A 25,903-nucleotide genomic window follows, 5' to 3' on the forward strand; every position below is an offset into this window, starting at 1 on the left:
GGCTAATTTTTGTATTTTTAGTAGAGATGGGGTTTCACCATGTTGGCTAGGCTGGTCTTGAACTCCTGACTTCAGGTGATCCACCCACCTCGGCCTCCCAAAGTGCTGGGATTACAGGTGTGAACCACTGCGCCTGGCCCTATTTTTAACTTTTTGTTTGTTTGTTTAGCTGGAGTCTTGCTCTGTCACCCAGGCTGGAGTGCAGTGGTGCCATCTCAGCTCACTATAGCCTCTGCCTCCCAGGTTCAAGCAATTCTCCTGCCTCAGCCTCCTGAAACATTTTTTAATCACATAGTATTTTAATACACCTTCCACAGATAGGCCTTAACTGATTGTTTCAATGCTATCTCCTGGTCGTTTGGTTGAGAAGTAGAACAGAAGCTATCCTATATGAAATATTTTAAAGTTAACACAGTAATGTTCTTGCTTTTGACTAGTTTAACATTTAGTATTTTTTCTTTTTGATTATTTGATAATGGAATATGAGATCTTCTAGGGAACTGATCTAAAATAACTCTTTATTTTAACAGGTTACTTTTGATCCAGAAGTATTTTTCAACATATTACTTCCTCCTATCATATTTTATGCAGGTTATAGCCTGAAAAGGGTAAGTCCTTTTGTCTTTCATATACTTTGAATAATCTGAAACTCCGCGGGCTTTGTAATATTTGACACTTCAGAAATGGGCTGTTCTTTCCAGATTCCCTCCTTTCTCCTCTCCATACCCTTTTTAGATGTTAAAATTTATACCTGTACAAGAATGCTTTCTCTTATTTATCCTAGTGAATAATGCATTTAGTCCTAGTGAATAATGCATTTAATATTAGCATAGCATAGAAAACCTTTTCTTTTTCAAATAACTGGTAAGTATTCTAACAGTGTAACTTTTTTTTTTTTTTTGGTCAGAGACATTTTTTCCGAAATCTCGGGTCTATCCTAGCATACGCTTTTCTTGGAACAGCAATTTCTTGTTTCGTTATTGGGTAAGTATTTGAAGCTTAAAATACTTTGTAGCCTTCAAATTATAATTTTAAAATCATATATTTTTGATTTATGCAGTGTTATATTCCTGACTGGGTCTAAAGACTTTTGCAGTATTCTCATAGGTAATAAGTTGTTTGAATTTTCCTTAAGACCAAAGTATTACCATATTTCAATGACATGAATTAAATTTGGGATTAGTCACAAAGTACTACAGTAAACCCATCTTCTTATTCTTACTTTATCCTAATTTTTTAACAGTTGATATTTTTTTCTAAAGTAGGACTGTGTTTATTGAACAGGTCAATAATGTATGGCTGTGTAACGCTGATGAAGGTAACGGGACAACTTGCAGGAGATTTTTACTTTACAGATTGCCTACTGTTTGGTGCCATTGTATCAGCAACTGATCCAGGTATGTTTTATATGAGTGGAGTTTACATACTTGAGGTACATTGTTTTGCAGTCAAATACATGTGGGTTTTTCTTTCTTTGAGGTGTAGAATTCATGATTAGGTACTTCCTTAGTACTATACTTTCTAATTGTGGAGGAAAAAACAAAATTCATGATTCCTTTTGGCTTCAGCACAAATTTGTTTCCTTTTACTTTTTTTGTTTTTATTACATTTGCCTATTACTGGTCCACAAGTTGATGCTGTTTCAACAAGGACCGTAAGGTACTTTCTTCAGAAATTCATGTTGGTCTTTATCCCTAGTGATTGGGTATAGAAGAAGATGAACTAGATTATAGATTAGTTTAAATGGGTAGTAATTATATGTTTCCATTCAAGCTTTTAGAAAACCAGTTCCCTAAAAATCTTTCTGTTTCTATTCAGCTGTATGCATTTAACAGTAAGAAAAAATGTTTAAAAATGATTGTTAGAAGGCAGTTGTGCTAATACAGGTTTGATTTGTAGTCATTGGAGGACTTTAATATACATTAAAGAATTGTTTTTATAAAATTAGCTTTATGATTGTACAGTTGTTTGTTTAATATTAACACAACTTGTTCCCCTGTACTTTTAGTGTCAGATCTTCTAGAAGTTGTGTTCCAGAATGATTTTAATTGTACTGAGTTAGGGTTTAGTTTTCCTGATAGAGTATTGGTAAACTTAACAGCTACATTCAAATTAGGAATTTGGAGAAGATACAGAATGGAAAGGTTGGGGTAGGAACATAGACTGATGTTTTTGAACTAAGGATGGAAGTTTTCTTTTAGCATGCTTTAAGACTCGTTGAAGTTCATTTTGTTTTGCTTTTTAACCTTGTAAGTTAATCATCTTTAATTGTTACCCAGCACAATTAAAGGTAGAATCCTAAGGTTATCTCTGAATTCCTGTGTTAACTCTGATAACACAGGGCTTTGTGGGAAGGAGAAAAATGTGTTCAATACTCTATGAGAGATATTTTGGCTGGGCACAGTGGCTCATGCGTATAAATGCCAGTGCTTTGGGAGGCCAAGGCTGTAGGATCACTTGAGACTATGAGTTCAAGACCAGCCTAGGCAACACAGTGACACCCTGTCTCTACAAAAAAAAAAAAGAAAAAAAAATAGCTGAGCATGGGAGTGCATGCCTGTAGTCCTAGCTAGTTGGGAGGCTGAGGTGGGAGGACCACTCGAGCCTAGGAGTTTGAGGCTGCAGTGAGCTGCAATGAGGCTGCAGTCTCACTCTGCCTGGGCGGCAAGAGCAAGAACTTGTCTCCAAAAAAGAAAAAAAAAAAGATTTAAAGATTAGTTAGAAGGCCATTTTAGAGAATTTGTGTAGTTTAGCATTTTTAAAACTGGAAATTAAATTGCTTCCTTAAAGACCACCAAGGCTGTCCTTGTTGTTTGTAGCTACTCCCATTATCAACATGAAGGTAGGATGGTTTTTGCAAGGAGCCAGTGGTCTCTGGCTTCTGTGTCCTTTCATTATAAGCAAACTTCTCAACTTTTCAAATCCTATGAGAAATCTCAGTCCTTTGGCTTGGCTACATTATTTCAACTTTCTGGTTTTGTTTGGTAGGACTATTGCCTGAATAGCCCAAGCAAATATCTTTTGCTTATATAAAGTTGAACTGTTATTTTTTTCTGAATTATGTAGGCACTTGCCCCATTTCTATTATTTTGCCATAGTTAACTTGCTCTTAGGTGGGTGAGGTATGGATTTCTTTAAGAAATTCTGCACTATTGCTCTACTCTCCTTCTCCCTTGTCTTGGTGAGCTTTGGTATCAGTATATTCCAGCTGCAATGCTTTGTAGTAGAAACTAGAACTTTTAAAATGTACTGGACATGGTGGCTCATGTCTTTAATCCCAGTGACTCAGGAGGCTGAGTCAGGAGGATCACTTGAACCTAGGGGTTTGAGGCAGCAGTGAACTGTGATTGTGCTACTGCACTCCAGCCTGAGTGACAAAGCAAGACCCTGTCTCTTAAAAAAAAATTAAATAAATAAAATGCAGGTTTCTTGTTTTTATGATTGGCATTTGAAAAAGCTCTCTCGGCCGGGCGTGGTGGCTCACGCCTATAATCCCAGCACTTTGGGAGGCTGAGACAGGTGGATCACGAGGCCAGGAGATTGAGACCATCCTGACTAACACAGTGAAACCCTGTCTCTACTAAAAATACAAAAACTTAGCTGGGCGTTGTGGCAGGCACCTGTAGTCCCAGCTACTTGGGAGGCTGAGGCAGGAGAATGGCGTGAACCTGGGAGGCGGAGGTTGCAGTGAGCCAAGATTGCGCCACTGCACTCCAGGCTGGGCAACAGAGCAAGACTCTGTCTTAAAAAAAAAAAAAAAAAAAAAAAAAAAGGCTCTCTCACCTCTGGTTATATTAATCTTTCATGTCCGCTTGGATTTCTTTAGTAACTGAGCTATGTGACTTAGTAATTAAAGTTAAAATATAACTTCAATCTCATCTGATTTTCTGAGATTTCTCACATAATTGCTTTCCTAAAAGGAAGATTTATTGTTTTTCTTCTTAAGCTGGAGTATCCTCATAGTTGGCTTCTTATTAAGACAACTACAGCAGCTGTAATTCTGGTCATAAATTTTCCCCCAACCAAAAACTAAACCTATGTTTTCATATCCTACTGTCTTTGCTAAACCTTTGTGCTTGCAATTTGTAAGTCAAGTACAAATGAGTTGTAAGGCCCAAAGAAACACAGTTTGCAACATTAGATTCTTTTCATAATCTTCTTCTTCATTAAAGATTAATGACTACATGGTCTATAAGAAATTCTGAATATATTCTTTGTAAGATCGAGGAAGGTGGGAAAGAAATGTACAAGACATGATTATTAACATCTGCATGAAGAATGTAGGTCAACTCAGTTCTTCAAGTTTACTTTCAGCCATTTTTAAGAGAGAGAGGAGAAGTTTGTGCAGGTACACAATTAGAAAGAAAAATATTTACATAAAATTACAGGATCTTTAATATGGTAAGAGAATGTTTATTACGATTGAATTCTAGGAGGAAGAAATGAATTTCTAAATAACTCTTATAGTCATCTACTGAGGAGAATATGTTATACTTGTAATGTCTAAGTATTCCTCTGACTCTTTTTACTTGCTAGTGACTGTTCTTGCTATATTCCACGAGCTTCAAGTTGATGTTGAACTCTATGCACTTCTTTTTGGTGAAAGTGTCCTCAATGATGCTGTTGCCATAGTGCTGTCCTCGTAAGTGTTTGTTTTCTTATTATATTCTGAATATTAAGTGTGAGGGTACTAGGAACTGAAAGTCACGTATTGAATAAAGTACATTATGAATGGAAACATTTGGAAGAATGAGGCATTTTTTTCCCTCTTGAAAAAATCCATATTTTATAGATAAATTGGAAAATACAGGGAAGAAAAAAATATGTACTGCCACCACCTAAAGACAATTACTGTAAACATTCTAGAACATTTCCCTTTTCTATGTATGATATTGTTACATAGTTGTGATTGTAGTGTCTATATAATTTTGTATTCGATTTTAACATTACAACATGAACATTTTATTTTTTAAATTAGATTTAATATTTTCTTTTTCTTTTTTTTTGGAAATAAGAGTCTCACTCTGTCACACAGGCTGGAGTGCAGTGGCGTGATCTTGGCTCAGTACAACCTCTGCCTCCCAGGTTCAAGTGATTCTCCTGCCTCAGCCTCCTGAGTAGCTGGGATTACAGGCGCCCGCCACCATGCCCGGCTAATTTTTGTATTTTAGTAGAGATAGGGTTTCACCATATTGCTCAGGCTGGTCTTCTCCTGACCTCAGGTGATCGACCTACCTCAATCTCCCAAAGTGCTGGGATTACAGGCATGAGCCACTGTGCCCGGCCTTAATTTTTTCTGAATACATAATATATTCATGTGGCTCATAAATCAAAACCATGTAAAAAGTTACACACAGAAAATTTACACTCTTACATCTGTCCTCATCCACCTGTCCCCCTACTTTTTTTTTTTGAGGTGAAGTCTTGCTCTTGTTCCCCAGGCTGGAGTGCAATGGCACAGTCTCGGCTCGCTGCAACCTCTGCCTCCCAGGTTCAAGTGATTCTTCTGCCTCAGCCTCCTGAGTAGCTGGGATTACAGGCTCCTGCCACCACGCCCAGCTAATTTTTGTATTTTTAGTAAAGACAGTGTTTCACCACATTGGCCAGTCTGGTCTTAAACTCCCGACCTCAGATGGTTTGCCCGCCTCAGCCTCCCAAAGTGCTGAGATTACAGGTGTGAGCCACTGCGCCTGGCCTAGATAACCATTTTTATTAGTGTCTTACCTATCTTCGTATTTCTTTATTCAAATGCAGGCACAACTGTGAATAAATAGTCTCGTTTACCTCTCATTTCTTATTTTTAAAGTCACACACTGTCTATCTTCTGGAGAACTTTGCATATCAGAAGAGTGAGTATTCTCATTCTTTGCAGCTATATAGTATTCTGTGTGTGAACTGCATTATTGTTTATTTGCTCAGTCTCCTATTGCAGCACATTTGAAGGGTTTTTAATCCTTTGCTGTCCCAAACGGTGCTGCAGTGATTAACCTTGAACTTACCTTGTTTTATACATGCATAGGTATATTGGTAGGCTGAATGCCCCAAAGTGAGGTTGGTAGGTAGGATAAAGGGTAAAAGCCATTTGTAATTTTGTTCGACATTATTAAGTTGCTCATCAAAGGAATTGTAGCACTTTGCACTTTCACCATTAAATTACTGGTCTGTTTCCTCACAGTTTTGCCAGCAGAATATTTGTCAAACTTTTATATTTTTGCTAACTTGATAATTGAGAAATACCTCATTGTAGCTTAATTTGTGTTTCTCTTATTTGACATAATCACTTCAAAGCATTTTAATCTCTAGAAGTGTTAATATATATTATAGATATGTAATTATATAATATATTACTTATCACAATTTAATTGCAGACAATTTTGAATGAGCAATATTTTTTATCTAATTATAGAAAATACTATACATGTTACTATAAAGTGTTTGCAGGTTGAAGAATGAGTCTGAACCTCTGAGGATTTCAATCCTGCCTCCCTACTCTTTTTTTTTTTTTTTCTAAGACGGAGCTTTGCTCTGTCACCCAGGCTGGAGTGCAGTGGCACAATATTGGCTCACTGCAACCTCCACCTCCCAGGTTCAAGCAATTTTCCTGCCTCAGCCTCCTGAGTAGCTGGGACTACAGGCATGCACTACCACGCCTGGCCAATTTTTGTATATGTAGTAGAGACAGGGTTTCACTGTGTTGACCAGGCTGGTTTCGAACTCCTGACCTCAGGTGATCCACCTGCCTCGGCCTCCCCAAGTGCTGGGATTACAGGCATGAGCCACCATGCCTGGCCCCTGCCTACCTACTCTTATTAGGCAAATATCTAACTCTATGGGCAGTTGCCTTTACTTCATACCAGAACTTTCTGTGAGAGAGAAGTAAGAGCCCTTCACATTTTCTCTTTATTTTTATTTCTCTCCTTAATTTCCACTTTGTTAGTTATGAAAGAGTAAAACATCACTGGCTCTGTTTTGCATAGCCTGATTGTCTTCTGCAAAGTTGGAAATTATTATTTCTGAGATGTAACATTAATCCCTTAAATGCTGTGTATGAAGATATACAAAAGGCCATATCCTTTTTTGTGAATGCAGTATATGTAAATATTACCCCCTCCCCACCATATTTATTGCCAGATTTTTTTGCAGCTGTCTGCAACTAATATAAATTTAACTTGAGAAATAAAACCTAAAGGCTGTAACTCATATTGATACTGAACTTTAGCACGTTCAGTGATGATAGGTGCAGAATAAGAGTTTTATATTATTTGAAGTAAGGGAGAAATGGATAGTGTGGTTGTAAAACATTTTATAAAAAATGGAGCAACAAAGATTGTTGAAGCTTCCAGTACGTAGGTACATGAGCGATTACCAGCAGTAAAAAGTGAAGAGACTAGGTACAGGCAGTCACTTTTAGCATCGATTCCCTATCCTAGACAACTATTCCACTGTTCAATCATTTTACTAGTAACTGTTGTCTTGTCATTGCCCTAACGGCCTAATGGATTAAGAGTTAGAAAATCTCTGTTCTGGTCTTATCTTTAAATGATGTGCCCTGTGCCTTAGTTTTTTCCTGTTAATAAAATAGCCTGTTTTCTGCATTTTAAGGAACAGTTGATTAGTGTTAGCGGAAAAGATAAAAACCCTCATTGAAAGATTTTGAGTTTGGGGTTATAAATAACCTATTTCCTGCAACGTCAGGAATAGTTGATTAGTGTGAAAGGGGGCAAAACTTCATTGAAAGATTTTAAGCTTGGGGGTGTACATACCAATGTTGGTGAAGAATAAATGCTAAAAAGAGAGAGCCAGCTGGGTACAGTGGCTCACACCTGTAATCCCAGCACTTTGGGAGACCGAGGCGGGCGGATCACCTGAGGTCAGGAGTTCAAGACCAGCCTGGCCAACATGGCAAAACCCTGTCTCTACTAAAAGTACAAAAATTAGTCGGGCGTGGTGGCACATGCCTATAATCCCAGCTACCTGGGAGGCTGAGGCAGGAGAATTTCTTGAACCCAGGAGACGGAGGTTGCAGTGAGCTGAAATCACGGCACTGCCCTCCAGCCTGAAAAAAAAAAAAAAAAAAAAAAAAAAAAAAAAAAAGAGAGAGCGAGCCCTTTCCATAGCATTTCTCACAAAGGGCCATACTTCTCCTTCTCTTGCAGCCTTTCTCAAACAGGGTTTTCTGTGAGAGAATGAAGCCTTACGGGAAACGATTTGAGTGAGTCTTTTCTCATTTCACCTAAGGATGATAGCGAGCTAGTGCCATTTTAGATTTGTAAGAGATAATACGTTAACTCATTACAACCTCAGTGGGACTCTGGTGGAGAAGGACTGTATCTAGAGAGGAGCATAACAGATAAATTGTTAGCTCTGTCTTAATAGAGTTGAAAAAATGAGTTACTGCCCAAAAGCTGAAGGGAAAGCAGTTGTGTGCTCGCTGTGGGAGTTTACTAGCTGGAATGATCAGTGGTATGATGCTCATCATTCTTCATTTACCTTTTATGTGTTTTGAAGTGGGTTAGATGCAGATAATCTACTTTGTGTTGAATTTTCTTAGTTTGAGGATTGTCTGTATTCTGTGTAAGCAGCTTTGCATCAAGGGGAGGGAACCCAAAAGGAGTTCTGTTTGGCAGTTAACAGGTTAAGGCAACTCATCTTGAAGTTTATGTTGGAGGTTGTTTTTGTTTCTGTCTGATTTTTTTTTTCCAACTTTTAAGTTCAAGGGTACATGTACAGGATGTGCAAGTTTGTTACATAGGTAAATATGTGCCGTGGTGGTTTACTGCACAGGTCAACCCATCACCGAGGTATTAAGCGCAGCATCCATTAGCTATTCTTCCTGAAGCACTGTTTTTTGTTTTGTTTTTAACCTATTGGAGTAGCAGTTCTTTTATTTTTATTTTTATTTTTAGTAATACTTTTAATCCAGTGAGGGTGAAGTGAAATTGACTCCCTCATACATGGCTGCATGAGGTAGATCTATTTGTATATTGTTATATTATGGTAAATAAAGTATATGTAGTTAGAGGTAAATTATAAGTTGCATAGTATTCCACTGAATAGATTACTGTGATTAGCCTGGAGACCTAAATTCACATTAGTTTAAAATATGTTGTTTAGTCATTTATGTTTTTATAAAAGAGGATGTACAGAGAGATAATAAATGTGATAAACTGTTTAACTTCACTAATTATCAAAGATACATGCTAGGATCAGTAGCTATTTCTACCTATTCAATTAACAGGACATAACTTTTTTTTTTTTTGAGACAGAGTTTTGGTCTTGTCACCCAGGCTGGAGTAAAATGGCACGGTCTTGGCTCACTGCTACCTCCGCCTCCCAGGTTCAAGCGATTCTCCTGCCTTAGCCTCCCAAGTAGCTGGGATTACAGGTGCACACCACTATGCCTGGCTAATTTTTGTATTTTTAGTAGAGATGGGGTTTCACTGTGTTGGCCAGGATGGTCTCGAATTCCTGACCTCAGGTGATCCACCCTTCTTGGCCTCCCAAAATGCTGGGATGACAGGCAGGAGCCACTGTGCTCGGCCAGAATTGTTAATGGTAATAGTTACTACTGGTAATGATATAGTACAGTCATTCTTACAATTTACCACCCCCCACCCCACCACCACACACACACATGGGATATTTCACAGTGTCTGGGGACATTCTGGCTGTCATCAATGGGAGGGGGTTCCAACTGACATGGCCTAGTGGGTAGAAGCTTTCAATGCACAGGACAGCATTCCCCTCACCCCACCTGCATCACAGCCAACAAATAAATATCTGGCCACAAATATCAATAATGCTGTGGTTGAGAAACCCTGGTGTAGTAAAACTAGACCACTCATATGTTGCTGTTAATATTGAAATTGGTATTACCTTTTATCACTATTTGTGATAATGTTAAAATATATTTGTGGCAAAAATTCAAAGCATTTGACTCAGAAAGTAGAAAATTCCTGAAATTTCAGCTCAGAAATAACCACTATTAGGATTTTAATCCAGACTTTTTCCATTAAGATAGTAATATGCATATAAATGTGTTAATAATTTTTATAAACAGAAAAAGGCATAGTAGTATATATACTTTTCTGTAACTAGCTTTTTTACTTGGATATTATACTATATTAGTACCTCTATTATCACATTGGATGGATGCATTACAAATTTACCTCTCCAATCCCCTATTGATTGATTAATATTTGGTGTTTTCTAATATTGTATTATTATGACTAGCATGGCAGTGAGCATATTTATGTGTAAATCTTTGTGAATCCCTGTGAATATTTCTGTAGGGAATTTTTTAGGAGTAGAATTGCTAGGTCAGTGGGTATGATCATTTAAAAAATTGGGAGATATTATCGTATTTCCCTCCCAAAATGTATCAGAGACCTTTTGGAAGGCAGTGGAGCAACATGTAAAATGAGCCATAGGTATGGTAATAGTCTATTTTTAGAAATATAGTGCAAGGAATAGTCTAAAATATGTAAAAAGCAAGAAGATGTTCTTTCAGTTATTTATAGTAGCAAAAATAGTAGAAGCAACTTTTAATGTCTAACAATGAGGAAATGGTTGAATAAATTGTACTATATCCATTTGGACCATTGTGAAGTCTTAACTGTAGTTATAAAGACTATGATTTTTTTTTTTTAGATGGAATTTTGTTTTTACTGCCCAGGCTGGAGTGCAATGGCATGATCTCAGCTCACTGTAACCTCCACCTCCTGGGTTCAAGCAATTCTCCTGCCTTAGCCTCCCAAGTAGCTGGGATTACAGGCATGCGCTACCACGCCCGGCTAATTTTGTATTTTTATTTTTAGTAGAGACGGGGTTTCTCCATGTTGGTCAGGCTGGTCTTGAACCCCCACCTCAGGTGATCTGCCCACCTCGGCCTCCCAAAGTGCTGAGATTACAGGAGTGAGCCACTGCGTCCGGCCAAGACTATGAATATTTTTATGTCATTGTCAGTTAAAAAAGCAGAATTCAAAATCACACATTCACTGTGATTACAGCTAAATAAGAATTAGCATGCATGTAACACAAAGAGAGGAAAGGAATACAGAAGGAAAATAAAATCGATCTATCAGGGTAGTGGAATGATGGGAAGATTTTTCCACCTCAACTGTACATTATATTACTTTCAGGATTTTAAAAAAAACTATTCATAAAAAATGTTACTGCCTCAAGATAAAATATCAATTGATATGGAAAAGATGAGTTAAAATTTCAATCCAGAGGCCAGTGTCTGCCTAAGAAAGAACAAGCCTGTCATCTGCTCTCAGCCCATCATGTTTCCCATGTGTTCTTACACATTTTAATGATTAAAGAATGAAATAATGATTAGTGTGAATCTTGAATTTATGTGAATTAATCCAGGGAAAGCAACCTCAGGAGGCATAGCATAGATACTTTGTTCCAGACAGCATTTTGAAAAATACCACCAAAGGAAAAGAAGGTTGTATAGCAATTTTTTTCTTTTCTCCAGCCAGCTACTGTATTTTCATGTTGTAATGGAATCAGGTCTCGTTCATGGTAGTAGGACCCTTTATGTGTAGGTAAGGTAGCCTGATGTTAAAGGCCATTTCATATTTATCAAAATGATATCAAATCCTCTCCAAAATGATGTGGTTACTTTGCACATTTAAACGTAAATGTTTAACATTTTCAATTTAGAGTGAGTCTCAGAAATTTCTGGATCCCATTATCAGAAATTAATATTAGTGCTATATTTCAATAAAATAAGTACAAATTAGGAGATTTTAGTTTGATCTTAGATTTTTTTTTTAACCTGGGAGATATAAAAAGAACTTGTACGTGGTATAGCAAACACATTTTTCAGCCTTGAATCAGAAAAAAACATTGCAGCAACCACAGGGAGAATTCATTATATTTTTAGGAATGTGTTTTTCCTTCTTTTCTTTGATGTGATTTGTATGATGTTGTTGAGTCTGGACTTTTTATAATGCTGGTCTCAATTAACTGAGATGAGAACTGATTTAGTAACGGTAAGCACCGTTGCCAGAGACCTGCTGGCAACAGCAATTTTCTCAGGCATTTCTATTTCCTGGGTTGGTAACTGTTATAAAAGAAGCTTTTTCAGACCAGGTTTGGACTGTGAGTTCAAGATGGAGAGCATCTCCTATAATTGCCTGTCTTGGCCTGGTATAGAGTGACTTTCTTTCAGAAGCTTTAGGTGGAAGATCCAGCTGGTTATGCTGAAAGTACTGTTGAGTGGATTCTAATTCCTTGGGAGGTCTTTCGAGTGCTTTTTCCTATAATAGTCCATTTCAGTGAATGAATAGATATTAGGCATTTGGCCCATTCTGGTATTCTGAAAGTTGGAAGGGTCTGTCAGTTACCTTTTTTTCTCATAGGAAAAACAAAATGTGACTGGGTTGAGTATTGAATAATGTTCTTTATGTTCTTATGCCTCTACTGGAAACAAGTGGGATTTTTCATTAGTTTGTTCACATTAGTATGTTAAGGCTTTCGGACACTCAGTACTAGTAATTCTGAAATAGAATCACAAAAGAATAATACTGCACAGTATCTTGGGGATGGGGGAAAAAGCTTGGTGCAATTTTCATATAGAGGATTTTACAATGTTCTACCCTCCTGAAATTAACATTTAAGGAAAAGCCAAGTTTTCTTGCTAGCCAGACACATTGCAGGATTTTTGGGTAATTTTGTCCTTATTTTGGCAATTCCAATCAAAACATTTTTTTTCTTCTCCCTCTAATTTCATCTTTCAAGCTCTATACTACATAATTTTTTTTTTTTTTTAAAGTAAAAGTTGCTTCCAGAAGTAAAAGCAGTCTCTCTTCTGTAGCTCAATAGTGGCATACCAGCCAGCTGGAGACAACAGTCACACCTTTGATGTCACAGCGATGTTCAAGTCTATTGGAATCTTCCTTGGAATCTTCAGTGGATCTTTTGCGATGGGTGCTGCTACTGGAGTGGTGACAGCTTTAATATCCTTTTGTTATATTTATCTTTTCTTGTTAACATAATGCAGTAGTCGAATGCTGTATTCCATTGTTTTTCTTAGTTCTATGATTAGAACTGTGTTAGAATTATTAATCTTATAACTAAGTACTTGGTTTGAAAACATTAAGCAACATAAAAGAACTGTATTGTTCTGCGTAGGGTTTCATGCCCTAAAACTTTCACTGCAAGCGTATAATTAGAGATGGTATCTCTTTGAGGGTGAATTTTATAGTTGTAGATTAAATAACTATAAAGGTAGCCATATTCCAAAGAGCCTCTGGGTGTTCTGTGTTGCTGGTCAGCCTGGCAGTCTTTTGCTCTTTTTTTAATAGGACAAATAGGAAATGTACAACGGCGATGCCAAGTGAACAAAAGGTGGTTCCCTGGTTAGGCTAAGTAAGAGTTCATCTCAGTTCTCCCGATTTTAACCTTTGTGCTCTAGAGCCCTGGATGGGCAGCTCAAAAGACCTGAGTTGTAGTCCTGGTACTACCACTAGTCAAGTTATTCTTGTGTTCATGCAAAGGCCATTTTATCCTGGACTTCACCACCATGCAATACATCCATGTCATAAAACTGCACTTGTGCATCCTGAATCTATAAAAACAAATTTTATTTTTATTTATTTATTTATTTTTTGAGACAGAGTCTTGCTCTTTCCCCCAGGCTGGAGTGCAATGGCATGATCTCGGCTCACTGCAACCTCCGCCTCCCAGGTTCAAGCAGTTCCCCCGCCTCAGCCTCCCAAGTAGCTGGGATTACAGGCGTGCAACACCACACCCAGCAAGTTTTTTTGTATTTTTAGCGGAGATGGGGTTTCACGATGTTGGCCAGGCTGGTCTCGAACTCCTGACATCAGGTGATCCACCCACCTCGGCCTCCTAAAGTGCTGGGGTTACAGTCATGAGCCACCGTGCCTGGCCTAAAAACATGTTATAAACTCCCAACCCAAAACAAAAAGCCAGAAGGAATGTCTTGATCACCTGCTATATGTGCTGTGCTCTGTGTATCAAAGCTAAAGAAGACAAACATGACCCCTGCCTCCCTGCTGCTTTCAGTATAGTGGCAGACACAAACATGCTAGAAGCTTTGACACTTGACCTCTTTGGATCTCAGTGTAGGAAAGTGGAGGGTGGGGATGGTAGGAAAGAGGAGTGGGACTAGATGATGTCTAAAGAGTTTCCAGCTCTAGACCGAGCATCGTGGCTCACACCTGTAATCCCAGCACTTTGGGAGGCCGAGGCAGGCGGATCACAAGGTCAGGAGATCGAGACCATCCTGGCTAACACAGTGAAACCCTGTCTCTACTAAAAATACAAAAAATTAGCTGGGTGTTGTGGTGGGCGCCTGTAGTCCCAGCTACTTGGGAGGCTGAGGCGGGAGAATGGCGTGAATCCAGGAGGTGGAGCTTGCAGTGTGCCGAGATTGTGCCACTGCACTCCAGTCTGGGTGACAGTGCGAGACTCCAAATCAAAAAAAAAAAAAAAAAGTTTCCAACTCTAAAACTTCTATGATACCTGTATAAAACAGATATCTTATTCTTTGTCAAGGACCTCTTAGTTGCTATACTTCAGCCTTGTGCTGGAAGAGGCTTCTTTTATGGCTTTTTATAGGTGAACTGAGGCATAAAGCAGCAGTAAAAAGTGTTCTGAAGGTGATGCCAAGACAGGTAGTCTCTCTTCCCCATTACAAGTTCCTTGAGGGGAGAGAATATATCTTGTTAATCATTTTGTTGTAGTGCCTAGCTGTAGAAATGACTCTAGATTCTAGCCTGAGATTGGTTGTAACTTGGCACAGGCCCTTCCACCGTCAGCTAACAAATAGTTGTTCAACTAGTATAAGGGAGTGAAGTGCCTCAATTTCTTCATCATGGAATGAATGCTGTATATCACAGAGGTGGTAGAAGATCAAATTAGTGTAAACTCTCTTGGAAATTATGTATTTTTATAAATGTAAATTGCTATAATTATGGAAGCTGTCTAGCTTTAGGTCTCAGATTAATAGAGGTGGCATGTTATGGATCTGATCTGTTATTCCCATCTCTGTCCATCCTTTACTGCATGGTTTCTGGCAAGGTATGTGATACCCATGAAACAATTGGAGTGGCTAAGCCGCAAGGCTTCCTCACTGAAGGGAAGGCAGCTGACTCCTCAGTGAGATGCTCATTTAAAAAGTTTCCCCACTCTGGTGGTACCTCCTTATTCTGGGATTTTTGTGTTAGAGAAGCTAGAGAACCTTCTTTCATGGTTGCCTTGCTTAAACTGTCGTTTCTTTCTAGTCACACTTTTGTGTTACAAGATCTCATTACCAGCCTTAACAGTCTTACGTGACAAAGTTCACCAAATTACGTGAGTTCCAGTTGTTGGAGACAGGCCTGTTCTTCCTGATGTCCTGGAGTACCTTCCTCTTGGCTGAAGCATGGGGCTTCACAGGTCGGTGACTTGCTCCCTTTGATTGTCAACCCTTAAAAGGAGTGACTTTGCCAGTCAATTTTGCTCCAAGTGGATCAGCTCCATTAGTATTTGAACATACTTATTATGGTTGGGATTTAGGTTGTCACTTTAGAACATCAAAAAAATTTTCAGTGGAAGTGGTTCCTCTTAACAAAGTAAGTCACAAATGAGAATTTCCAGACAAAGCCTATAATCTACTGTGAAAAAAGAATCTCAGTATAAAAGGTGGGAACCATCCTTTTATGTGAACTTGAAATTTGTTGTCTTTATAGGTGTGGTTGCAGTATTGTTTTGTGGCATCACACAAGCACATTATACATATAATAATTTGTCCACGGAGTCTCAGCATAGAACTAAACAGGTAAGAGGAACTTTATAGTTTGTGAATAGACTTTTCTTTCTTTCAGCAAAACAGAAGTCTTTTTTACTAAAAAAAAAAAAAAAAAAAAAAGTCTTTGATCTGTTCAAGATGATATCTACTCATTTCAGCTCCTCTTTCTTTGACTCTAAAAGTAGGTGGGATTGGCAAACTGAAGAGTGACAGCGTTGAGGGTGGAAATAGATCAGCAGAATAGCCAGAGACTATTATTATCGTGGCTTCAATAACCAATGGAGTAGCTTCCCTTTCTCTCAGTGTTTTCCCAATTTAATGGCTTTATAGGGGAATGTTTTGGAAGCTCACTCTGGTTTTACTCGAACTACTGTTGTGTGACGTAGACAAGATTAACTTCTGATCTGACCAGACCTTCTAAGAGATGACGTAGATAAGATTAACTTCTGATCTGATTAGCCCTACTAAAAGAAGATCAACTTCCTTCAGTCTTTGCTCAGGTGCTGCAAAGCTACTATGTTTCCAGGAATGTCGGGACTAGTCAGTGGTCTGGTTTTATTTGGTACCGAATGATCAGTTGTGCAGGGTATCTGAAGGGAATTATAAAGGAGATAGAATAGAATTTTCTAGTCTTAGGAGGTATAGAGGACAAATACATGAACAAAATGTAATATCTGGAATAGAAACAGGTACATACTTGACTATGGCTATAGTGAGAAACAGGTTTAAATTTTGCCAAATGACAAGAAGGTTATGGGATTCGCCTGAAAAGGAGTGGTTCTAAAAGCAGGAGCAACAGTATTTCTTCTTCCTGCTGGAGCCACAAATTAAGTTTATGACCTATGCTTTTCCCCAGCTCCTCAAAAGAGATTAGGCTTTTTTCCCCCAAGCATATACATTAGGGCTACAAATCTTTTTTACAAATTAATTCAGTGCAATAAGTAAAGAGAAGAAAATCAGCTGGCGGGGGGCAGGGTGGGAGGGGAGTCAGCATTTTTCCAAGTCATGGGTGGGGAATAAAAAACAAGAACAGGCCGGGCGCTGTGGCTCACACCTGTAATCCCAACATTTTGGGAGGTCGAAGTGGGCGGATCACCCGAGGTCAGGAATTTGAGACCAGCCTGGCCAACATGGTGAAACCCTGTTTCTACTAAAAATACAAAAATTAGCTGGATGTAATAGCATGCACCTATATTCCCAGCTACTCAGGAGGCTGAGGCAGGAGAATCGCTTGAACCTGGGAGGCAGAGGTTGCAGTGAACTGAGATTGTGCCACTGCACTCCAGCCTGGATGACAGAGCAAGACTCCGTCTCAATAACAAACAAACAAAAAACAACAGTAAACAGGAAAAGAGTAAGAGCTTCCAGTGTTGTTGGTGATATGAAGCTTATGTACATTTAAAAAATATGAGGAATAGGAATCCTAGATTATGTACTTCAGATTATATGTCATAGAAGACATCAGAGAAGTAGGGGAAATGGTTTGAGGCTTGAGGATCCGGAAAGCTATCCTAGAAGAAACAGTACCCTTAGAAGGATGGGGAAGATTCAGGAAGGCCTAGGGGAGGCAGTACAGATAAAGGCAGGGATAAAAAGAAGGCAGTAAAGTGTAGAGCAGAGGGTGGCGGACTCCAGCCCTTAGGCCACATCCGGCCCTTGCCAGTCAGTGAGCTAAGAATGTTTTTCTTTCCATCCATTTTTAATTGATTGGCAAAAGATCAAAAGAAGAATATGTTGTGACCCATGACAGTTATATGAAATTCACATTTCCGTGTCCACCAATAAGATTTTCTGGGCACACAGCCACACCCATTTTTAAAAATATGTAGTCTATGGCTACTTTTGTGCTCCACTGGCAGAGTGAAGTAGTTGTGACAGAGACCTCTTGGCCTGCAAATCCTCTCATGTTTACTCTCTGGCCATTCATGGGCAAGTTTGCCGATCCCTGTGTTGCAAAGTAAAGCCGGGACTCTGGAGTCTCTGTATTGTTTTAAATCCTGGTTCTACCACTTGCTGGCTGTGTGACCAGGAGCAAGTTCCATAACTTCTCTGTGCTTCAGTTTTGCCATCTTTGAAAATGGAGATAATAATTACCTACCTCACTGAGTTTTTGCGGGATTAAAATGAGATAATGCATATGAAGTCCTTAGTATGGTGTCGGACACCGGACACACAGTAAAAACTGAAAAAGGTATAACTGTTATCATTAAGTATAAATAAGTAGTAATAATAGCATATTAAATAATTTAAAGAAAATTAAATACACGTTTACTTATTTTAATTTTTATTCTCATTTTTGGGTAATAAGGCAACCCTGGTTTAAAGAGATTAACTAACTTGCCCAAAGCCACACAGCCAGCAACGGGGAAGACAGGGCTAAAGCCTAGGCATTTTGATTCCTAAGCCCATGTTCTTAACCACTTTTCTGTTATGTGTCAGAGGGCTCATAGTAACAAGCCATTGTAGATAACACTGGTGGCCAGAGGGACACCAGATTATGAAGGGCCTTAACTTCATTCAGCAAGTATCATATACCCTTGCCAAGGCTATGATGGGAATGGGATGGGGCAGGTGGGCAGCAGGGTTTAGTTCTCCCCACAGATAGTTCTGCTATCCTACACATTGATCTCTTCCACAATATGGAAGCCCTATCTGTAGGATACTTACTCCCTACACAAGGGTAAGACCCACGCAAAAAGTGAAGTCACAGGGCAAGCCGGGAATACGAGAGTTCTCACGAAGCACTCTATGCCAGGATCAAAAAGTTGAAAAGAATCTTATAGCTTGCAAGAGGAAAGTATCTTGAAACTATCAGTTTTAGAGATTCATTGGTTTGGGGGAGCTGGAGGACGAGGGATGGTTAGAGGTCCTTTTTCATCTTTATGGGTAGGAAGTGATGAAAGTTTGACTAGGGCAGTAGCAGGAACACAAGGAACATTAAAAAAAAAACTGACAGAGTTTGGAGGAGGAGGAGAGGAATAATTGGAGATGGGGCTTTGGAGAAGGAAAGCTGATTAGGGGAAATGAGGGGGGAACGTTTCTGGCTTTTTCTGCAGGACTAGAAATGTCATCTCCACATTTGCTCCCTTCTGAACCACACATTTTGTGTGTATGCATGAACTTTATCTATTTGAGTGTCTGTTTTATTATCTTAGTAATACTCATGTTTTCAAATTATGTAACTTAATTTATTTACTGGACTAATCTTTTACAATTTCGTTTCAGTTGTTTGAGCTTCTCAATTTCTTGGCAGAGAATTTCATCTTCTCCTACATGGGACTGACATTGTTCACCTTCCAGAACCATGTCTTTAACCCAACATTTGTAGTAGGAGCATTTGTATCCTTTATTATGTGTTTTATTATGAAAACTATTTTTAATTGAGATTTTCATGTGGGTTTTGAGTATGTGGTTCATAAGAATACATTTAAATATATACAGTTTTCCTCTGAGTCAAATAAGGATTCCAGTTCTTTTTTCTAGTGTATTTATTTTATTATATTCTATTTCAATTTGTGGTTATTGCACAAATAATGTTGACAGATTAAAATGACAGACAAGTGTCCCACTGTTCTGCCAACCCCAAAAGATAAGTGTTTTCCCTTTATTACTACAGGGAAGGAGAGGTTGGATACTGGGGAACAGTTAGCAGTCTATGCCACAGGGCAGAAGGTGAAAGATAAGGAAACGTTGAATGAGGCCACTTTCTTTCTCTTTCTCTCCCTCCCCAACCCCTTTCTCTCCCTCTCTCTTTCTATCGCATATATACAAAGAGTCTTAAAAAAAAAAAAACCCAGCCTGGGCAATGTAGCAAGACCCCATCTTTACAAACAAAATTTTAAAAACTAGCCAGGTATGGTGGTACATGCCTGTAGTCCCAGCTACTTGGGAGGGTAAGGTAGAAGGATCCCTTGAGCCCAGGAGTTTGAGGCTGCAGTGAGCCGTGATTGGGTCACTGCACTCCAGCCTGGGTGACAAAGGGAGACCCTGTCTCAAAAAAAAAAAAAAAACAATTGGAAGGAAGAAACTGAGTATATGAAAGAGAGGAGGCAATAGTGAAGGCCTCTTGAGAAAGCAGGAATGAAATCTAAAGCATGTAGAGAGAAATTTTGCCTTCACTGGGAGGAGAGACAACTCTACCATGACTACAGGAGAGGATAGGGTATGTAGAAATGAAGGCATATTTGTAAGATGGAGCTCCTCTCTGATGGCTTCTATGTTTATCTGTTAAGTAGGAGGTGAGATCATCTGCTGAGAGTAAGATGGGGAGTTGTCTATTGTGTAACAAATTACCTTAAATTTAGCAGCTTAAAACAACAGACAGTTATTATCTCACACAGTTTCTGAGGGTCGGGAATCCTGGAGCAGCTCACCTGAGTGGTTCTGGCTCCAGGATCTCTCAAGAGGTTGCAGTTGTGCTCTTGGCTGGGACTGCACCTTCTCAAGACTTGACTAGGGCCAGGGAATCCACTGCAAGCTCACTCAACTCACATCACTGTCAGCAAGAGGCTTCTATTCTTCTCCACGTGGATATCTCCATAGGGCAGCTTACACCATGGCTTCTTCCCCCAAACTGAGTGAGCTGAGAGAGCCCTAAAATGAAAGCTGAAATGCCTTTTGTAACCTAATCTTTGAAGAGACATACCAGCATCACTTCCATAATATTCTATTGGTTATACCGACCAACCTGGTACAGTGTGGGTGGGGACTACGCAAGGGTGTGAATACTAAGAGGCAGGGATGGTTAGGGACTGTCTTGGAGGATGGCTTACACAGATCATAGGGATTTTGAGGAAGGTGCAGGTTTGTGAAATAGTTGTAGAGAGTGGAAGAATAAGTTAACCAAAGAAACTCAACAGGACTGCTGAGAAGTACTAGGGATCCATTGTGTTTGAGGAATAGGAATTAGCAGTAGAACCAGTCTTCCCCGTTGAATGACTTTATCCAGCAGTACTTACTGTGAGCGTGGAGTAAAGAGATAGTTGGCTCCTTCCAGGTTTGGAGTTTTTGCAAGTGGGTGCAAGGAAAACAGAAGGACAAGAGATCATAGTGTTATTACATGACTGATGCAATCTAAACACTTCATTTAATGTTTAACATTAAAAGGTGTTATTAACATGATGGTAAGAAGGGAAGTGAGGAAAGAAGACATTGTTTCAGGAAAGAATATAGGGATTTTTGGACTGAAGGTCCCAGTGCTATGGAGGAATGATCAGAGTGGGATAGTTGAACACAAAATATGGAAGGAGCAATTGTGGTCAGTGGGAATGTTTGAATAAGGAATTTTTAAAAGAAATATTTTAAAACCTCACCTCAGAATGAAGATTCTGCCAAAGAGATTAGCAGAAGTTTTGTTTTGTTTTGTTTTTAATTAAAACTCTAGATAGGATCTCTGTTAGAAAGTGAAGTATTACTGAAATACCATTCTTCAGAGCCTTAGTCTGCAATTGAACTTTAGGCAAAAAAGATAAAGTACTGTTAATAGGAGAAGATCTTAGCTGAAGGACAACCACAAGATCAGTAACTTAATGTCCTGCTAGTCTTGGAGAAAATTTTGAGCAGTCAAATGGCTCTATTCACTATACTTAATCTGGAAACAAAGCTAAATATTCTCTATAGGTTTCTGAGTCTGTTAGGAATTAAAATTCCTCAATACAAAATCCTACCATGAAAATGGCCTCTTAACAGGAGAGAGTTGCTGTATTTCTGGCTATATTAGTTAGGACATAGGTTTGGTTTCATGTGAAAAGACTCAAACTAATCCAGGTTTAAACAACATAGAAATTTCTTTCTTATCTAAAAATCTGAACTGGTATGGCAGTTCTGCTCCATACGGTCATCAGGGACTGAAGCAATATTGTTGCTAACATCCTTAGGGACTTGCTCTTGTTCTTGTGATCCAACGTGTCTCACCCCTGTCTGCCGGTTGCCTTGAAGGGCTTGACCCAGAATGTGCACACGTCCCTTCCACTTAACATCATTGATTACACCTACTCACAAGGAAGGTTAGGAGTTACATACTTTATCTGGACGGCTGCATAAAGATGAAAGGGAGGAGTGCCAACTACCAAGGAAGAAAGCAAGAACAGATGTTGGGGAGAACTAGCAGTCACTGCCGCATTGGCCCACATGTTTAGTGGTTATGTGTTCTTTTCTTTTTGGGGAATCACTTTTTTTTTTTTTTTTTTTTTGGGGAATCCTTTTTTTTTTTTTTTTTTTTTGTGAGATGGAGTCTCCCTCTGTCACCCAGGCTGGAGTGCCGTGGCGCGATCTTGCTCACTGCAAGCTCCGCCTCCCGGGTTCACGCCATTCTCCTGCCTCAGCCTCCCGAGTAGTAGCTGGGACTACAGGCGCCCGCCACCGCGCCTGGCTAAGTTTTTGTAGTTTTAGTAGAGACGGGGTTTCACCATGGTCTCGATCTCCTGACCTCGTGATCCACCCGCCTCACCCTCCCAAAGTGCCGGGATTACAGGCGTGAGCCACCGCGCCCGGCCAGAATCACTTTTTAAAATTTTTGATTTTAGAATAGTTTTAGGTTTACAGAAAAATTGTGAATATAATACAGAAAGTTCTCATATGCCCCACACTCAGTTTCCCCTATTATTAACATATTAGCATGGTACATTTGTCACAATGAATGAACTAATATTGATATTACTAATTAAAGTTCAAACTTTATTCTGATTCCCGTAGTTTTTCCCTAAGGTCCTTTCTCTATTCCAGGGTCCCATCCAGGATACCACATTAGATTTAGTTGTCATGTCCCCTTAGGCTCTGCCTGCCTGTGACAGTTTCTCATATGTGTTCTTTGTTTTTGGTGACCCTTGACAGTATTGAAGGGTACTAGCCATGTCTTTTGTAGAATGTCCTGCAGTTGGAACTTGTCTGATATTTTCCCCATGATTAGACTGGAGTTACATGTTCTTTGAGAGGAAGACCACAGAGGTAAAATGCCATTCTCATGACATTATATCAAGGGTATATACTTAATAATGTTGATGATAGTCTTAATCACTTGGTTAAGATAGTGTTTGTCAGATTTATCCATTATAAAGTTACACATTTCCCCCCTCCCCTCCCCATGTTGTACTGCTTGGAAGGAAGTTGCTATGAGCAAAGATTGAAGAATGGGGAGTTAGGTTCCACCTCCTTGAGGACAGAGTATCAGCAAAATTATTTGGAATTTTTCACACAGGAGATTTATGTATTCCTCATTTGTTTTATTCAGTCATTTATTATTATTATTATTATTATTATTTTTTGAGACAGTTTCACTCTTGTTGCCCAGGCTGGAGTGCAATGGCGTGATCTCAGCTCACTGCAACCCCCACCTCCCGGGTTCAAGTGATTCTCCTGTCTCATCCTCCTGAGTAGCTGAGATTATAGGCATGAGCTGAGATTACAGGCATGGGCCACCACACCTGGCTAATTTTTATATTTTCAGTAGAGGCGGGGTTTCGCCATGTTGGCCATGCTGGTCTCGAACTCCTGACCTCAAGTGATCCACACGTCTCAGCCTCCCAAAGTGTTGGAATTACAGGCGTGAGCCACCGCACCCAGCCCAGTCATTTATTTATATCAATATGGATTCATTGATATTTATTTTATACTCTGAGTTATAATACAACTTTTTTTATTTTGTTGCTCAAACTGTTCCAGCTTGGCCATTGAGAGCTCTTTTGGCAGGCTCTTCTGTGTGCCTTGGATATAGCCTCATCATTTTAAATTTTTATTCTCATCATTGTTTTTAATTTTTTTTTTTTTTTTTGAGTACTTCCTTACTCCCTGGAACTACAGGATGCTTCAGGCTCATCTTGTATCTGTTCTGGCTCAGCCCAAGAATTGGCCATTTCTCCAAGAACTCCTGGTTCCTTTTGTTGGAGAATAGTATTAGAAATCAAAATCTGAGCACTAGGTGTGCTCAGTGTTACTTGGTGTCTTTGCTTCTAGGCTCTCTCAGCTGACAGAGCAAGGAATTATATATGTATATATCTATATCCATATACATAGATATAATATACGCTAACTCATATATGCATATATATCTATACATATTTCTGCATATAACCATGTGTATCTCTATTAAGTTCAATATGGGTTCATACTGATGTCTCCAACTTTAATCCATTACCACACGGATTATTCTGGCCTCCTCCCCTTTCTGAACTGTAAACTCCCATTCTAACAGTAAGAAACTTTGCTGTCACCACTTGCCGTTCGTTTACCTAATTGTTCAGTTTCAGTATACATGTATAATAGTATCAGAATTGTTAACCAGTGTTCCCATGGGAAACAGCTTTGTCATGAGCATAGAATGCTTTTGTGCAGTTCTTCTGCCTTTAGTCTTACAGATTCTACTCTTTTCCAAAGTTACTTAGACCAACACCATTCCCCCCACCTTGTTTTTTTATTTGTTTGTTATTGAGACAGGGTCTCACTCTGTCACCCAGGCTGGAGTGCAGTGGCACAATCTCAGCTCACTGCAGCCTCTGCGTCCTGTGTTCAAGCAATTCTCGTGCTTCAGCCACTGGAATAGCTGGGATTACAGGTGTACACCACCATGCCCAGCTCATTTTTGTATTTTTAATAGAGACAGGTTTTTGCCATGATGGCCAGGCTGGTCTTGAACTCCTGGCCTCAAGCTGTCCTTCCGCCCCGGCCTCCCAAAGTACTGGGATGACAAGTGTGAGCCACTGCACATGGCCTTATTTTGTTTTTAATCTTAAATTTTCCCTTATATTTTTCTCAGGAAATGAGGTGGAGACTGTATCATGACTCCTGAAATAAAAATTGCCATCATAAAGTAGGAGTCCTATAGACAGCAAACTGGAGAAAAAGATACTAAAATTGGTTTCTAGTTAAAACCAGTCTGAATTCACATTAAACTTTCCCTTTGAAGCAAGTTGGAAGTATAAACTCAGTGGAGTACAGTGGGTCTGGCAGCCATTTTAGTGCTATGAGGTGGTGATTCAGCTGCACTTTTCTTTATTCTGAGGAAGGAAGGGGAAGTTTTCTCAGCATTGCTCTTTTTCCTACCAACACTAACAATGAAAGTGAATTAACCTGTTCTATTAATAATCTTAGAAGTATAGTAAAGAAACTCCGCTTTTAAACACGTTTCTCTTAATCTAGTAAATTTCCTGCATGTTACACCTGCTCTGTCCAATTTGGTAGCAATTAGCCAAATGTGATTATTTTAATTTGAAGTAATTAAAATGAAATAAATTTTCAGTTCCTTGGTCACTCTAGCCACATTTCAGGTGCTCACCGAATTGGACAGTGCAGATATAGAAAATTTCCATTGTTGCAGAAAGTTCTGTTGGACAGTGCTATGTTAGACAATGGAACCAAAAGACTGTGTGTTAGAAACTGAGTTCGCTGAAATAGTCTTTCACCATCTTGAATGTATAGTCTAAATAATATTAATAGTAAAATGAAATGATCCTTAACCTATTAATAATTTTAGGTTGCTATTTTCTTGGGAAGAGCTGCCAATATTTACCCCTTGTCCCTCTTACTTAATTTAGGTAGAAGAAGTAAGATTGGATCAAATTTTCAACATATGATGATGTTTGCTGGTAAGTTATAACTTTCTTCTCTTGCCCACCTCAAGCGACCATTCACAATGCGTATGCCAGCTTGATGTAACACTGAGATGTTATGCTGGTCATATAATACTCCTTTATTTTTATATTATTTATTTATTTAGAGACACTGTTTCACTCTGTCACCCAGGCTATAGTGCAGTGGCACCATCTTGGCTCACTGCAACCTCTGCGTCCCAGGTTCAAGCAATTCTCGTGCCGTAGCCTCCCGAGTAGCTGGGATTACAGGCGTGCACCAATATGCCTGGCTAATTTTTGTATTTTTAGTAGAGATGGGGTTTCACCATGTTGGCCAGGCTGGTCACGAACTCCTGACCTCAAGTAATCCACCCACCTTGGCCTTTCAAAGTGCTAGGATTATAGGCATGAGCCACCGTGCCTGACCTATAATACTCCTTTAAACATTGAAGTTGCATCCTTGAATAGAAAATATATATATGTATATATTTTATATATATGTATATACATATATTTTATGGGACAATATAATATGTATATACATACACACACACACACACACACACACACACAC

At 39.1% G+C, this 25,903-nt stretch overlaps 1 protein-coding gene across 4 annotated transcripts in view; it reads left to right on the plus strand.

The window, feature by feature from the left end:
- Positions 1-25,903, plus strand: part of SLC9A6 (solute carrier family 9, subfamily A (NHE6, cation proton antiporter 6), member 6) — a 62,751-nt gene that overhangs the window by 12,702 nt on the left and 24,146 nt on the right. For all 4 annotated transcript variants that reach the window (XM_011978459.1, XM_011978467.1, XM_011978451.1 and 1 more), the window contains 9 exons: positions 531-608; positions 908-984; positions 1,285-1,397; positions 4,537-4,642; positions 12,827-12,968; positions 15,309-15,414; positions 15,708-15,796; positions 18,992-19,105; positions 25,233-25,344. In XM_011978459.1, the coding sequence (XP_011833849.1) occupies positions 531-608; positions 908-984; positions 1,285-1,397; positions 4,537-4,642; positions 12,827-12,968; positions 15,309-15,414; positions 15,708-15,796; positions 18,992-19,105; positions 25,233-25,344 (937 nt within the window). The remainder of the gene's footprint in view (positions 1-530; positions 609-907; positions 985-1,284; positions 1,398-4,536; positions 4,643-12,826; positions 12,969-15,308; positions 15,415-15,707; positions 15,797-18,991; positions 19,106-25,232; positions 25,345-25,903) is intronic.

The sequence above is a fragment of the Mandrillus leucophaeus genome, unplaced genomic scaffold (genome assembly GCF_000951045.1).
Source record: "Mandrillus leucophaeus isolate KB7577 unplaced genomic scaffold, Mleu.le_1.0 Scaffold1032, whole genome shotgun sequence".
In the NCBI taxonomy this organism is placed as follows: domain Eukaryota; kingdom Metazoa; phylum Chordata; class Mammalia; order Primates; family Cercopithecidae; genus Mandrillus; species Mandrillus leucophaeus.